This window comes from Myotis lucifugus, unplaced genomic scaffold (genome assembly GCF_000147115.1).
Source record: "Myotis lucifugus unplaced genomic scaffold, Myoluc2.0 scaffold_283, whole genome shotgun sequence".
Taxonomy (NCBI): Eukaryota; Metazoa; Chordata; class Mammalia; order Chiroptera; family Vespertilionidae; genus Myotis; species Myotis lucifugus.
In genome coordinates, this window is record NW_005871331.1 from 1,309,365 (window position 1) to 1,325,775 (window position 16,411).

General features: G+C 56.8%; 1 protein-coding gene across 8 annotated transcripts in view; it reads left to right on the forward strand.

The window, feature by feature from the left end:
- Positions 1 to 9,120, forward strand: part of SCN5A (sodium voltage-gated channel alpha subunit 5) — a 60,646-nt gene extending 51,526 nt beyond the window's left edge. For 2 of the 8 annotated variants that reach the window (XM_023763403.1, XM_023763402.1), the window contains exons 19-25: positions 154 to 276; positions 740 to 1,021; positions 3,065 to 3,118; positions 3,674 to 3,811; positions 4,455 to 4,559; positions 5,689 to 5,959; positions 7,446 to 8,757. In XM_023763403.1, the coding sequence (XP_023619171.1) occupies positions 154 to 276; positions 740 to 1,021; positions 3,065 to 3,118; positions 3,674 to 3,811; positions 4,455 to 4,559; positions 5,689 to 5,959; positions 7,446 to 8,686 (2,214 nt within the window). In that variant the 3' untranslated portion in view covers positions 8,687 to 8,757. Of the gene's footprint in view, positions 1 to 153; positions 277 to 739; positions 1,022 to 3,064; positions 3,119 to 3,673; positions 3,816 to 4,454; positions 4,560 to 5,688; positions 5,960 to 7,445 lie in introns of all 8 variants that reach the window. The other 6 variants (XM_023763405.1, XM_023763406.1, XM_023763408.1 and 3 more) reach the window with 5 other exon arrangements.
- Positions 9,121 to 16,411: the final 7,291 nt, after the last annotated feature.

A 16,411-nucleotide genomic window follows, 5' to 3' on the forward strand; every position in this document is an offset into this window, starting at 1 on the left:
GGGCCCCAGGAAGGCTCGCCCTGTGCCCGAGAAGCCAGTCGGGAATCATAAAGACGGGGCCTCTCACGCCCAGCCCTGTTTTAGGCGGCCGAGAGCGCTCCCCCTGTCTGTCTGTCGCCGGGCCGTCTCCACGTCTCCCTCCTGCCTCCACAGGTCTCGCTGATCAGCCTGGTGGCCAACACCCTGGGCTTCTCGGAGATGGGCCCCATCAAGTCGCTGCGGACATTGCGGGCGCTCCGGCCCCTGCGAGCCCTGTCCCGGTTCGAGGGCATGAGGGTAAGAGGAGTGGCTGCCTTCCCGGGACACACTTTAGGGGAGAATACCCCCAACCCAGTAGCAGCAAACCCCCAAATAAACCAGAAACTTAGCTCAGTGTATCTCCAGAGGCCCTCTCCCATCAGTCTCTGGCCTAGTCAACGACCCTGTTGAAAATGCAGTTTCAAGGTCATGGATTCGGGAAGGGAAAGGCGGATGTTGTGGCGTTGCATCAGACTTTAGGGTGCAGGGATGAGTGTGTGTGTTCTTTCTCGCTCCCCTCACTCCCCACCTGGGCTTCCAGCGATGGGTTGCCCTTCCTTGGGGACAGGGAATGTTCTGCGCCCCTCCCCCCAGGGACCTATGGCCAGGGCGTTCTGTGGGTTGGGGGTGGAGGGAAAGGGTCTTGAACATTTCCAAGCCTCTCCGGACAGGTGAGGGCCTCCTAGCGTCAGGGCCTGAGTCTCTCCTCTGTCCACCTGAGGTGGTGGTCAATGCCCTGGTGGGCGCCATCCCGTCCATCATGAACGTCCTCCTCGTCTGCCTCATCTTCTGGCTCATCTTCAGCATCATGGGCGTGAACCTCTTCGCGGGGAAGTTCGGGAGGTGCATCAACCAGACGGAGGGGGACATGCCTTTAAACTACACCCTCGTGAACAACAAGAGTGACTGTGAGTCGTTCAACATGACCGGCGAGTTGTACTGGACCAAGGTGAAAGTCAACTTTGACAACGTGGGGGCTGGGTACCTGGCCCTGCTGCAGGTGGTAAGTCCCGGAGGAGGAGGGACTTCCTCCCTCCCTCTGGTTCTCTAGCCACAGGCGCCTTCACACGTGGTGTGGGCAGGAGGGCGACAGTGGGGCCCCTCTGAATCCTCACGGTCGGCTCACATTGCCCAAAGGAGGCCAGGGTTCCCCCGAGACTTCTTGGCTCCTTGGGAAGTCCCCAGACTTTCCTCTCCAGAGCAGAGGCCACATCCTCCGAGACCTGTGGCATGGGGTTGGGCACTAAGGCAGAACCACCTTCCCAGCCAGGAGCCAGTTGGGCAGTGTGATGGCACAGGTTGAAATTGAAAGCCCACAGACACCCAGGGCTGAGCTGTTAGCAAAACTGGGGCTCTGGCCACCCTCTGTTACAAAAAGTAGTGATATCTCCTGCGTTGCTGGAAAGAATAGATCTACTTCCATCTCCGATGTTCAAGATGCGTGAGGTTTAAACACACCCAGCTCTACCCAGTCTTTCCAGAGTTTTCATTGACATGCCATAAAATGAACCTACGAGTCGCCTTAACAACGGAAATGCAAACAGAACCATGACTCATGAAGCGGCAGCTTGCTTTGCTTGCTATCCCAGTCTTCAGCTCAGACACCTGCCTCTAAGGAGAACTCAGCGGGACTCCCGCCTGGGAACAGACCTCCACCCACCCCTTAAGTCCTAGTGGTAGTGCTCTCCAAAGACTCCCCAAAGACTCATGGAGAACAGGCTGAGAGCCTCCGATCCCTGTGACCGCCCCACTGAACGTCAGAACGTGGAAGGGCAGGCCCCTGGTATAGACTGAGAACCGCCTACCATTCCAGACAGAACCACTCAGTGGTAGGAAAGCATTTAGTTGCAGGCATCTCATAACCTTGGGTAGTTCTCAGCAGTTTCCAAAGCATCTCCAGGCTCCTCCAGACAGGTGAGGGCCTCGTGGCATAAGAGGCTGAAATAGCTTGCCTTCCGTGGAGCGGCCTCAGTTTCCCCATCTGCCATCTGCCTCATAAAAACTCTCAGACGTGCACCATTTGGACAAACTCATGCCCCGAAAGGAGGCTGGGGCAGGAGTGGATTTTGCCAGGAACACACGTGAGACCCACTGGGCGGTTGGTCTCCCACCGAGCCCGTCTTTCGGACTCTCCGAATCTTCCTCGCAGCCCAGACTGGGGCAGACAGTGCAACCGGCACCAGGCCCTGTCTCATTGCCATGGTGTGCTCCAGCCAGATATTTGCAAGCTGTTATTTAAAATTATATCTTATACTTATAATTAACTAAATGATATTAAAACAAAATGAAACCTCACCATCACCATGTAGTATCGTCTGTGCGCTTGAGGTTAATACATCTATTATGTCCCTACAGTGGGAATCCTGCAACGCAGTGCTCCTGTGCATGTCTCCCCAACTCTGTTCCGTAGCTGCACCTCGGCAACTTGCAATCAGCCATGAATTTTCACAGGGAAATTGACAAACGCAACCATCAGGGCTTTTTGTTCCTTCTAGAAAGTCATTTGTTAGCCATTTACCCACACACCACTGGCAGAGGACCCCCGTTAAGTACGAGGGAAGGTTGGGATTCTTCAGAGATTTCCTTTGAATGGCCATAGAGCAGAAGCCACAAGGTTCTCTGAGGTGCATGACCAAGGGGACCAGGTCAGCACTGGGGTCCACCTTAAGCCAGACAGAGAGCCCAAGCCCCACCTCTCTGTCCCTGACACCTGCTGTAGGACTCTGTGTCTTAGAATCGGAATGACAGAATGAAGGGCCAACCTCCTTCAGGCCTCACTTGTCTCTTGGCCAACATCAGAAGCTTATTTCCCCACTGTGTGGCCTTCGAGGGGTGTCTGCTCAGCTGGCTTCCCCTCCACAACCAGCTCTGAACTACAAGTTCCTTGCCTGACCACCTAGCCATTTGGACCCTGCCGCAGGGGTGGGGTGGGCTGCTAGCTTCTTGCAGGAGGCCACTTCCTGGCCTCACCTATCCAGTCAGGAGCCCTCGTAGCTCAGTCGGTGCAGAGTTAAGTGGTTTTCTTACTCTTGTCTTTTCCTTTCAGGCAACATTTAAAGGCTGGATGGACATTATGTACGCGGCTGTGGACTCCAGGGGGGTAGGTTGGCCTCTCCCACAAAGTCAGGCACTTAAGGCTCCCAGCTGCTTGGCCACGGAGAATCAGGGTCCACATCTGAAAGCCCACCCTATAAGGGCCCGATCCCGTGCATCAACCTGCAGTTGAACCTCTCTGGGATGCCCAAGCCTGGCCCTGGGGCAATGGTCTCCCAAGGAGTCCCACAGTTCTCAAATATCTTTCAAATTGAATTTGAAACTGTAGTTTACTTGAATCTTAAAGTCTTACCCCAGGAAGATCAAGCTTCTCCTTTGTCCTTGTAACCACCCATTCACACTGACAGGTCACAGGAGACTAAGAGATGCCCCTTATTCTCAAACCTCCCAATGGCCTAGGGACAGAAACCATGCTGAGCCCGGCTTGCCTGCTTTCCTCACCTGCCACCATCTGCTTCTCAGCTCCACCCCCCCCCCCCCCCCCCACACACACACACACTCACACCTTCCTCTGGACAGCCCCTCTCTCCCACAGAGTGGACACCCCCAGCCAGCCCACCTCCTGCCTGTCTGATCTCCCTGTCTGACTTCTCCCCCTTAGTATGAAGAGCAGCCCCAGTGGGAATACAACCTCTACATGTACATCTACTTTGTTGTGTTCATCATCTTCGGGTCCTTCTTCACCCTGAACCTCTTCATCGGCGTCATCATTGACAACTTCAACCAACAGAAGAAAAAGATACGTAGAGCACAGGCTCCCCCTGGGCTGGCAGGGCTGGGCGCCAAGGGTTCCGGCTGCTGGCCCCATTTGGGCTTTCTGTTGAGGATGGTCCTGCTTGCTCCTGCTGGATGGAGTGGAATGGCAGGGATCTGTGTCCGTGAGGTCATATGCCTAGGCCTACACGAGTGTAACAAGGGGCCCCAGGCCTGCCCTAGTCCACCTGAGAGATGAGGCTCCCCAGAGAAGCTGGGTGAGGCTGGGGACTCGTCACCTGGTCCATGATCAGGGATAATGGGCGGGGCCTGTGCAGAGGGCCAGGGTCTGCCTGGAGCTCCATCAGAGGGCATGATTGGTTTACAGGTAAACAAGGTGAGCAGAGAGAACCTCCAACCTGGCTGTGTTGGGCAGGTGAGAGGGTTGGAATAGGGACAGGACTTGCAGGTCACAAAGCCAGAGAAATCTCAAGGCGAATGGGGACAGGCCTCCTGGAAAAGCAACTTCGGGGAGCAATCTGTGGTGCAGGATAGTGACATACTTTAGAGGGACAGGAAGTGAGGGGGTGACTGGTCCTGGCACCTCATTATTGAAGCAAGATCCCTGTACTGTCCGTGCTGGAGCCTCTGAGAACCCCAAAATGAGTCTGGTGCCTGTCTCTCTGCACTTAGGGGGCCAGGACATCTTCATGACAGAGGAGCAGAAGAAGTACTACAACGCCATGAAGAAGCTGGGCTCCAAGAAGCCCCAGAAGCCCATCCCCCGGCCTCTGGTGAGCCTGCTCCCAATTTGGCAAGAGGGGGAAGGATCTTCTGGGGAGGGGGAGCCTGGGGAGCTCCCATACTACACCGCCAACTATCATGGCCTCTTCACGGTCTTTGGCCCAGCCTGGGGCCCCCAGCCAGTCCAGTGTAGTCAGGCGTCTGACTATACACAGAGGTCTCAGTCTCATAGAGGTAATAAGGCAGGCATGAGCAGGCTGTGCCAACCAGGGGACACTCCCCTCCTATAGAAGCTCATCTGCCTCTGAGTGAGCCCCTCCTCCCCTGCAAGGGCTCAGGCTTTCCCCAGGGAGAGCAGGGCAGTCTTTGCAGCCCCCACCACATTCATCGCCTCATTCTTACAACCCCTGAATGGTAGATCCCCTGGTGCGTGGGGCCAGGAGGCGTGTTGGGTCCTCCATAGGCTGACTCCCTTGCCTGACCAAGCCATTCTCCAATAAAGTGTGTGTATGTTGGAGCAGGGTTGCGGGACAGTATTCAAAGTAATTAGGTGACATAACCTAAGTCACCAGCTGGTAAGTGACAGCCCCAATTTTTTAATCTAATTCATCAATTTCATCTGATTCTTTTCACCATACTCTGTTGTGCGTGTGTGGGTGGGGGAGAGAGAGAGAGAGAGAGAGAGAGAGAGAGAGAGAGAGAGAGAGAGAGAGAGAGATCTGGGGAGACTTACAAACAAAGACACAAATATAGTTAGAAGAGTAAATAAAATCAATTCCTTAAAGAGTGGAGAATATTTATTAACCTGAGGGCTAATACAATTACTAGGATTGACCTTTAAATTTGACCTTGAGCTTTCAGACAGTGGGAACAAAAAGAAAAGCTCAAAGAATGTCTGCTAAGGAAACTCAGAGTAGGAGAAATTCCTTCCTGAAGATCCATCAGAGAAGGAAGAGGGAGCCTCGGGCTGGGCCTTGGAGCCCAGGTATATGCTTCAGCAGGAGGGCCAGGCTGTTCCAGAGCTCCTGACTTCTTCCTCTCACCGTGGCGGTCTGGTGGGGTGTTGGCCTCACCAGACAGGAGACTAAGAGTGTGGGCGATCTGGACAAAGTCAGCAACAGGGGGGACCTGCTGGCCTGCAAAATCCCTGCTGAGCCCATCCTTTGCCCCTCCTTTCAGAACAAGTACCAGGGCTTCGTATTCGACATTGTGACCAAGCAGGCCTTTGACGTCACCATCATGTTTCTCATCTGCTTGAACATGGTGACCATGATGGTGGAGACAGATGACCAGAGCTTGGAGAAGATCAACATCTTGGGGAAGATCAACCTGCTCTTCGTCGTCATCTTCACGGGCGAGTGTATCATCAAGATGGGTGCCCTGCGGCACTATTACTTCACCAACAGCTGGAACATCTTCGACTTCGTGGTTGTCATCCTCTCCATTGTGGGTGGGTATACCAGTTGTCTGAACAGAGATGCCCTCCCCAGGCCAGGTCTCTCCTCCAGTCTGAGATCTGTTCTTAATGCCAAGTACACTTAGGCTCCTTCATTCTTTTCTCTCTGCATTCCTCACCTCTCCCCCATCACACACACACACACACACACACACTTGAACTCTTGACCCTGTCCCCACGGAACTCTGCCTTGGAGTGACTGACTTTCATCTTTCTGCTGTGGACAGTCCCAGCACTTGGTGAACTTTGAGGGAAATGCAGGGGCTAAGGCAGGAGCTAAGGCAGCTGTGGTGATGGGCAGATGGTTAGAAGCTGGGAGAAGGGTCAGGAAATGCTCAGTGAGGTCCCAGGCAGGGGTGAGGGCTAGAGTATGCCAAGAGGGGCTGGACATTGGCAGTAGGATGGAGCTGATGATGGGCAGTCTCAGAGTCTTCGGGAGGTGCAGCATGTACCTCGGAACACCTCCTGGTCCCGGTGCTTGGCCATGCTGGAGAGGCACGGCTAACAGGTCAACTTGGAGCCAGAGTGTCTGAGTCAAATTCCAGCTTCTCACTGACTAGGTGGCCAGTTGGGTAAGTTACCTCACCTCTCAGCTTCCTCTTCTGGAAAATGAGGCTAGGGTATCAGCTTACTTTCTAGGGTGACTGGAAGGGCTTAATGGATGATTTAAAGTGCTCAGCTCAGTGCTTGATTGACAGCAAACACTGGACACATGTCAGCCAGTGACATCATTATTATAATGAGTTGGGAAAAATCACTTGGGCCAATATGAGGCAAGTCAATTTCACTCTTTCTCCTATAAGTTATGTCCCTGCTCCTTAAAAATCCCAGCCCAGAGCAGTCAATAGAGACCAAGGGGTGGGTAAACCCTGGAAGCTAGTAGAGTTGAGAAGATGATGGGAACCATCTCAGGGAGCCTGAGATGTAACGTGGAGTGACATGGAGTGGCATGGCATGGCATAGGGGAGAGTGCTGACTTCCAGGCTAGTGCCTCTTACACTCCTGGGCTTGTGCACATGCAGTGGTTCTGGGGCAGAGCTGAGGTCCTGCATTTCTGATATGTGCCCAGGAGATCCCAAGGCTGCTGATCCTCAGACCACACTTTGAGTAAAAGGCCTGAGTTCTGGCCCAAATGAGGCCACCAAAACGCCGAGCAAGTCCCCTCAGGACTCAGAGCCCATGATCTAGATGATAGGCCTAGTACAGCTCTACTTTGCAGTGTTCTCAGGAGACTAAGAAACAAAGGGGCTGAGAAGGCACTTTGCAAAAATCGTGAGTCCTCACGTTCTGGATCATATGCAGAAATGGAGATTCATGGGAACGCGGGGTGGGGGGGAGCAGGGCCTTGCAGTTAACCCAATCCTCTTGGAAGGGCCCCCTCTTCCCTGCCCCTTGCTGTGGAGCATCCCACCCAGCAACACTGGTCTGGAGGGAGGACAGAGAGGCCATGGGTGGCCACAGCCTCTGCTGTTTCCCACAGGCACTGTGCTCTCGGACATCATCCAGAAGTACTTCTTCTCCCCAACACTCTTCCGAGTCATCCGCCTGGCCCGAATCGGCCGCATCCTCAGGCTGATCCGCGGGGCCAAGGGGATCCGCACGCTGCTCTTTGCCCTCATGATGTCCCTGCCTGCCCTCTTCAACATCGGGCTGCTGCTCTTCCTCGTCATGTTCATCTACTCCATCTTCGGCATGGCCAACTTCGCTTACGTCAAGTGGGAGGCTGGCATCGACGACATGTTCAACTTCCAGACCTTCGCCAACAGCATGCTGTGCCTCTTCCAGATCACCACGTCGGCTGGCTGGGATGGTCTCCTCAACCCCATCCTCAACACGGGGCCCCCCTACTGCGACCCCAATCTGCCCAACAGCAATGGCTCCCGGGGGAACTGTGGGAGCCCAGCCGTGGGCATCCTCTTCTTCACCACCTACATCATCATCTCCTTCCTCATCGTGGTCAACATGTACATCGCCATCATCCTGGAGAACTTCAGCGTGGCCACAGAGGAGAGCACCGAGCCCCTGAGCGAGGACGACTTTGACATGTTCTATGAGATCTGGGAGAAGTTCGACCCGGAGGCCACCCAGTTCATTGAGTACACGGCCCTGTCCGACTTTGCCGACGCCCTGTCTGAGCCGCTGCGTATCGCCAAGCCCAACCAGATCAGCCTGATCAATATGGACCTGCCCATGGTGAGTGGGGACCGTATCCACTGCATGGACATCCTCTTTGCCTTCACTAAGAGGGTCCTGGGGGAGTCCGGGGAGATGGACGCCCTGAAGATCCAGATGGAGGAGAAGTTTATGGCGGCCAACCCATCCAAGATCTCCTACGAGCCCATCACCACCACGCTCCGGCGCAAGCACGAGGAGGTGTCGGCCACCATCATCCAGCGGGCCTTCCGGAGGCACCTGCTGCAGCGCTCCATGAAACAAGCCTCCTTCCTCTTCCGCCAGCAGGCGGGCAGCAGCGGCCTCTCCGAGGAGGATGCCCCTGAGCAAGAGGGCCTCATCGCCTACAAGATGAATGAGAACTTCTCCCAGCGCCTTGGCCCGCCCTCCAGCTCCTCCATCTCTTCCACATCCTTCCCCCCTTCCTATGACAGTGTCACCAGGGCCACCAGTGACAACCTCCAGGTGCGGGTGTCTGACTACAGCCGCAGTGAAGATCTCGCGGACTTCCCCGCATCCTCAGACAGGGACCGAGAGTCTATGGTGTGAGCCTCGCCCAGGCTGGCCAAGACACCCCGAAAGGCAGCCTGTTGCCTCGAGGCAAACCCATGTGCAGCCAGAAGCCAGCACCTGCAGGGCCTTCTTTGTTTGGGGCTTCAGGAGTGAGAGATGAGCCTCAGCCCCGTGGGTCGACAAGGCAGAGTTCTATGGCACCCGCGTTGATGGCCGGGAGCAGTTGGCCATGCCCACCACTTGGGGCGGCCTGTCCCTGGAGACCCCCACTCATACCAGTGGCCTGGTCTGGTCAGGCAACACCCTGGGGCTCTAAAAAGCAACCCCACCCCAGCTGCTGCGGCAAAATAGAAAACGAAGACTGTATATGTTGTGAATGGCTTTCATAAATTTATTATATTTGATATTTTTTTACTTGAGCGAAGAACTAACGTTTTTTTCCGTGGACCTGGGCAGCAACTCACACTGCTCTTCCAAACTCTGAGCAGGTGTGAACTGTTCCCAACGCAGAAGTGGGATCGGTGTGGCTCCCACAGTGGGATCGGTGTGGCTCCCACAGGCCTTCACTGCAGCAAGGGGGTCCCCTGCCACTCGGGCTGTAGACCAGGAGGGCTGAACCCCTCTTCTCACACACATGTGCACACACAGGCCACACACCAGCTGCTCTCAGACGAGTGCCAGGGAGCCCAGCCCCAAGGAGACAGACCTTTCCTCCCAGCCCCACGTGGCGCCTTGGCAACGGGGAGGGACTCCCTCCGGCCTTCCATCGTCCCCAAGGTCCTGCTTTCCCCTGTGTTTTTAGGCAGGACCTAGTAGGACACACTGAAAAGCAGCCTCGCAGGGTCGGTTCTACAAAAGCATAAGGCTTCCGGAAGAGAGGTCCCAGGGCTGGTCCTGGGGGCTGAAGCTTGGCCTCTGTACGAGTATTAACATAAAACTGACGGGCCTGAGGGAGCCGGCCCACCCGCAGCCTGGCACCCAGCTGTTCTTGCTCCCGAGCCTGGCAGACCCTGCCCACAGGCCGGGTACAGAAGGCTGAGCACCGTGGAGTTGGGGCTAAGAAGCTCAACAGCCCTCAGCCCATGTGAAGAGGGGAACCTGTTATCATGGCCAGTTCTCTTGCCGGACTTTCTCCCTCTAACCATGGGGGCGAGGTGATTCCTGTGTGGTCCCAGCTTCTCTCCAAACGCAGCCGCGTGGGAGTGGGGAGGGCAGCCTGGGTCCTAGGCAGGGGTGAGCAGGCTGGGACCCCTTGGGAAGGGAGCAGTGTGGCCTTGGCCCAGCCCCTCCGGCTCAGCGTGGGGTCCTGGTGGCACCTGCACACAGGACCTCCTGGGGGAGGGTCCAGGCTGTCCCGCAGGTCTCCTCCGAAGGCCTTTTCAGGGAAAAACACTTTTTCTAGTCCAGTAACCCCCCAGGGGCCTCTTCAGCTGCTGACAATCCTATTTAGCATATGCAAATCTTTTCATGTGGAGAGCTGTCACCCTGAGAGTGACAGCGTGGGCGGGTGGGCGGAGCCTGAGCAGGCAGGAGCCGGGCTGCCCCTTCCAGCTCTCCAGCGAGGCCGCCCACCTCCGCGGGGCATCCAACCTCACAGGCCGCCCGGGAAGCCGGACACGGGCTGCTCCCAACCTACCTCTCCGAGCTGTCAGAGGGCTGGACGTTCTGAGCTCATGGCAGTGCCGGTGGCGTTGCCAGTGAGTCAAGTATTACAATTCTCCTTGTCACCCCAGCCCCAGCCCCACTCCACTCTGGTGATTTCCCTCCTGCCCCTGCTCCCTCTGAGTCCAGCGCGGGACAAGGTTTGAACTGTCCCAGTGACACTCCTCCCAGTGGAAATCTTATTTTTGTAGATCTCTGTGCTTTGCTCTCAGCCTTGGAGAGGAATGCCTGCCGCCCCCCCTCCCCCCCGCCCTGCACTCACGGGCGGGAATGCGGCTGGGGAGGCGCCGGCTGCCAGCCCAGCTGCCGGAAGGAGCCCGTGGTGTTGGGTGGCCAGCCCGGAGCCTGAGACAGGTGCCCGGGGCTGGCCGCTGGCAGCGCCAGGAGCTGCGGACGGTGTGGTCGCGGGCAAGGACGGGCGAGGCCCGACTCCTTAGCTTTTAGTGTGGCTCTTTTTTTTTTTTTTTCTAGAACTGCACAACTGGCCGGCAGGAGGGGAGAAGAGGGTAGGAAGAAGGAGGGAGGGACGCGCGTCAGGTGCCAGCTGTTGTCTGAACTAACCGAGCACTTCTCACCAAACTTCGTGTGTAAATAAGATGCATATTTTTAAAACAAACCAATAAATAAATGGCTTCCATGACCTGGCCTGGCTCTGTTCTTGCGCAGGGGTTTGATGAGGCCCCAGGAGCCTGCGAGGAGGCTGGTCCTGCGCGCGCGCACACACACACACACACACACACACACACACACACCACCCCCCTCAGACACACAGGGGAGAGCGGGCTGGGTCCGAGAACCTGCAGGACTCCCAGGTGTCTTCCTGGGACGGAGGCTGCGGAAAGTGTGCTGTGGGCGGAGCAGTCTGTCCCACCAGGGGACCCCGGGCCGGGCCTTCCAGGATTCCAGGCAGGGGCATGGGCAGAGCGGGAGGACCGGGATTGGGGGCTCACACCATAGGAAGGATCTGGAAAGGTGGATGTAGGAAGGGGCGGCTGCCGTGGAGAAGAGCCAGATGGTGACACCTGTGCCTCAAGCCAGGCTTGGACGCTGGCTCCCTCTCCGTGCCCCCCGCCCCTCTCCTCACTGCTGCCCCCAGCACCCCAGCAGGGCCTCCTTGTGGCCGGATGCAGCAGAGCCTTCTCCGTCCTCCCTCCTCCTCTCTGGGTCCCGTCTATCCCAGCATTTAACTCGGGGGACAGCAGCTGCTTCAGGAAATCGTCAATTCTCCAGGCACCCGAGGCTCCACCCGCTCCAGGGTCCCCTCCAGTCTCTTGGATTGCCTCTTCTGGGGGCACATTTTCCAGTGTCTGACTGAATGAGCAAGGTCTTTAGGCCCTGGGCCCCCTCACCCCCTGCTACGCTTTAAGAAAGCCCAACCCGCCCAGCCCTGAGCTCATCCATCTCGCCTCTACGCCTGTTGGTGAAGGTGCCCCCTCAGGTGCCCCCTACCACTGCAGGCTTTCCCGCGCCCCCTCGCCCAGTCCACACCCTGTTGGCACTACCTTCTCAGCGTCTTTACAACCCCACCACTGGCCTGCCTTGCTGCTGCTTCCCCGGTGGAGGCCCGCAGCTCCCTCATGGCTTCCCTTCCTCTGACCTCAGCCATTCCAAACGACTCGGCTACCAGAATATTTTAATCCAAGATCATTGCCTGCTGGATAAAACCCTCCAGTGGCTTCCTGTTGCTTCGGGATCAAGGCACATCCCTCCCAGAGCCTCCAGCCCTGCCAACTCGTAACCACATTTCTCTGTTCGTCCTCTCGGCCTCTCCAGCTCCCACAGGAGGCTTCCCTGTGTTTGGTTCTGTGTATTAGGTAGAGCTGCCATGTCTCCTGGAATTGGTAGAGCGGCCTTGTGTCCTGTAGGGCCAGTGGCTCAGCCTCCCCAGTCCCCGAACACTATTCTCCTCTGAAGGCCGCATGGGTTTTTTGCTTTGTTTTTTAATCTTTATTGTTGAGAGTAATATAGAGGTCCCTCTTTTTCCCCCCCATTGCTCCCCTCCACCTGGTTCCCGCCCCACCCCAGGCCTTCACCACCCTACTGTCTGTGTCCATAGGTAAGATCTTTGTCAATCTCTTCCCGCCCCCTTCGCCTCTTCCCTCTGAGATTGTCAGTCTGTCCCATGCTTCCATGTCTCTGATTCTGTTTTATTCACCAGTTTATTTTGTTCATTAGATTTCTTGTTTGTTTATTTTGATTTTTAGATCCGATTGTTGATAGATATGGATTTGAATGCTTAATGTCTGATTGGTCCTTTTCCATGTCTTTGACATTCTCACTACAATCTTTGAAAGTCTCCTGAAATCCTTGAGTAACCTTATAACTGTGGTTTTGAACTCCGTATCTAGTAGTTTACTTGCTTCCATTTCTTTCATTTGTGACATGTGTCCTTGTCTTGGCATTTTGGCGGCTTCCCTGTGTTTGTTTCTATGTATTAGGTAGAGCAGCTACGTCTCCTGGAATTGGTCGAGTGGCCTTGTGCAGTAGGTGTCCTGCAGGGCCCAGCGGCTCAGCCTCCCCAGTCGCCTGAGCTGGGCCCTCTAGGTGCGCCCCTCTGTGGGCTGTGTGCACAGTCTTGTAGCTGATCCTTGATTGCTGTTGGTGTCTCTGGGAGGAGTTGACCCCAGGCCAATTGGCCGTGAGGACCAGCTGTGAAGCAAGGCCAGCTGGTGCTAGAGCCGGGTCTCGGGCCTTTTATTGATCGGTTTGGGGCACGCTGTCAGCAGCTGGAGCTTGTTTGAGAGATTGAATTGGGAAGATGGTGGCGTCGGCAAACGCCTGTACTTGCCGCCTCCCACAACCACATCAAAATTATAGCTAAAATACAGAACAGCCATCGTTCAGAACCGCCTGGAAGCTGGCTGAATGGAAGTCCTGCACCTAGAGAGGTGAAGGAGAAAGAACGTTGAGACTAGTAGGAGGGCAGAGGCACAAAACGGGCCGAGCAAAGGGTCCCAGCAAAAACCTGCGGGATTTTGGCTGAGTGACACGGAAGCTGCTGGAATCCCAGGTGTTCCTCTTAAAGGGCCTGCACACAAACTTACACGGTCCCACGTCTTCTGAGCTCCAGCGCCGGGGACCAGATACAATAAGGTGAGGAACTGGATTGTCTGGCATCGGAGCAGGAACTCGGGGGCGGCTTTCTCCCAGACAGGGGTGCTCGCCAGGGTGACTGTTCCCGTGCGGGGACCTCCCCTGTTGCAGGGCTGACTGGCAGCCACGTCTGAGTGTGAATCAGCCCGGAGCACACCGTTTGCTCCACCCTGGGGATTCCCGGAGACCCCTGCACCACCCAATTTGCAGCCCCACCCAAGCTGTTTGCAGCAGCTTTTCTCCTATGAATGGCCTGTCCTGGCTCAGGCTTCAGATTTTGGTAAAATCTCTCCAAGAGGCCTCATCTCAATGTCTCCTCCTCCGGGAGCCCTCCCTCCGGGACCAGCACCCACCCCCCGCCCCCACTCCTGGTACTGCCCTTGTCACTGCTCTGCCTGCCCATAGGGAACGCCTGCAAAGCCCGTAGTGAACAAGCATGAGCCCCAGCGTCCTGGAAGCCAGCCCTTGCTTCTGCCCCTCGGTCCCTCTTGGTTTGGTTCGGCGCAGGCCATCTGCCCGGCCCTGGATGAGCCGGGCTGACCTGTGGCCTTTGGCTCCGTCTTGGGTAAAAGAACAGCAGCCTGCACTCCGCCCTGGCCTGGTAACTCGTCTCAGCCTCTTCCTGAGGGCGTCCAGGCTGAGCAGCCCCGGCTGCGGGGCAGGACAGCCCCTCCTCCCAGGCCGGGCGGGGGCCGGAGGGCACTGTCCCTCCTGGGTGACCCCCTGCACGTCTCTCAGCCCAGGAGATGCACTCCTTTCCGGGGGCCCCTGTGACCCCTTCCTGTGCCCCTGGGCACCTGTGGGTCCATCCCCAGCCTCTTCCTGCTAAGGCCCCAACCCTCTAAGGCAGTGGTTCTCCACCTAGGCTGCACATGAGAATCACCTGGGAATCTTTTTAAAATCCTTGATTTCTGGGCCTCATCCTCCGGAAATTCTGTTTGTTTTGTGGTACTGCCGCAGCATTAGTACCAAAGAAACAGAATTTCCGGAGGATGAGGCCCAGAAATCAAGATTTTAAAAAGATTCCCAGGTGATTCTCATGTGCAGCCAAGGTGGAGAACCCCTGCTCTAAGGGGCCCCGTCATGGTGCGCACACAGGCCCTCTCTCCACCTGCCGCCTCTGCCCACAGGAAGGCCCCGGAGCGCTTGCCCCGGCCGCAGCGTGCTCCACGCCACCCCCAGAGCAGCTGGCCAAGACCCTCTCTGCAGGACCCTGTCTCCTGTCCACTTGAGCTTCTTCTAAGCCAAGCGAGGCCCGGTCCTCCACATCTCCAACAAGTCAACGTGCTCCCAGAAGGCCCTGGAAGGCCCTTGCAGACCTGGGTTCAAAGGTAACATCCTCCCCACCCTCACCACCGCTCTTCCCCAAGGGAAGGCCACTGGGTCCTGGAACCTCTGGACAGTTTTCTCCAAAGAAACCAGCCAACAGATTTCTAGGCCCTCGGCTTCCTTGGACCCCTTTCTACATGGGACCTGATGTGACGGCGGGTCCCCCATTTCCCTTATTAACAAGCCCCAGAGGACAGACTCGTCGTGTGGAACCCCGAAACCCTTGGTTTCAGGTTTCAGTTCTTTGGTCAAAACTGGGGCAGGGACAGTCCATTGTAACCCCCTGCGACACTGTTTAGTCATCTTTTCCCAGCGACGGGGGCTTTGCAAAGGGCAGGCCGTGTCCTGGGTCGTGGGCCAAGCCCAGCTCTTTGTTGTTTTTATTTTTTAAGTCTTTATTGTTGAGAGTATTGCATAGGTCCTCCTTTTCAAGCCCCGCTCTTTAAAAAGAATATCGGACATGTCAGTAGCGGTGTCTCCCTGTGGCCAGGAGGAGGCTGTTCTGTGAAACCGTTGCTTCGGCTGCATATAAACCTTGGGGAGCGCCTGTGTGCGCCTGGATGGTGATGGGAAATCTATTTCTTACTAGAAATCCCGGTGAAAGAGTGAAAGCAACGTGAGGACAGGGGTGTGTCTGTTTCGCTCCCGATTGCCGCCGGGACTCGGTAGCTCTGCGGGGAGTGTGTGAGGGGCTAGAAGGAGGCTGTGCCCACCATGAGCTGTAAGGGGGTCAGGCCTCTTCTCTCATCAGCTCCGGGACACAATGGCCATGGTCAGGGCCAGCGCGGTGGCTTCCCGATCGTTCTGGGAGCTGAGGATTGAAGTCTGGGGTTCTCTGTGTTCTGTGGGGTCTGCCCCTGGCCTGGGATGTGGCGGGCTCATCTGAAGGGAGGCAGGAGCGGGGCCTTGTGCTGGGAGCAATGCCACAGCTGTCGCCGGCCGCTCCAGGGTGAGGCTGGGGTCCAGGCGGCGGGCAGCTCTGAGGGATGGACGTGGGTCCTGTGTCAGCAGGAAGGCATGCGGCCAGGCCGCTCGGCCCTTGGCAGGGAGATAGATGCTCCTGGACAGACGTCAGCTGTCACCCTGGGGCTGCGGCACTGGCAGCTCCCTAACCCCGTGCCAGCAGCTCATCCGCCCGCCAGCCCTGAGCCACGAGACTCAGCGGAGGCCAGGAGGGGCAGGGGCGGGGCAGGGCACAGGCGCTCCTACAGGCGGGCATGGGATGGGCAGCCACAGAGAGCAAAGCCCTGCTGATGGCTCAGGGAGCCCAGGCCTGGGGCCGACACCCCAGCCACCTCCTGGAGCATCTGTGCCAGCAGCACCTCCACACCTAAGGGCTCTGAGCCCACGGCATTGCATGGGGGCCCCCAAATCTGAGAGCTGGGCCGGGCCCCTAGACCCCAGGCTCTCCAACCCATCCCAGTGCTGGGCACAGATCAGAAGAGACAACCCTGTCAAGTCCATGGTCTCTACACCGAATTCACCGGGATCCTCTCCTCTACATGATCCCTCCTGTCCTCAGAGGCCCCGCCCCTTTTCTCACCAGCAGTCCCACCTCCCACACTTCTTTCTTCTGGAAGGAGGTCAGACACGGGGCTATTTGAGATCCTCACTACACGGAGACAGGCTCGGATTCTCATGCGTGCACACACTCAAGGCTCAGGAATGAGGGTCCCC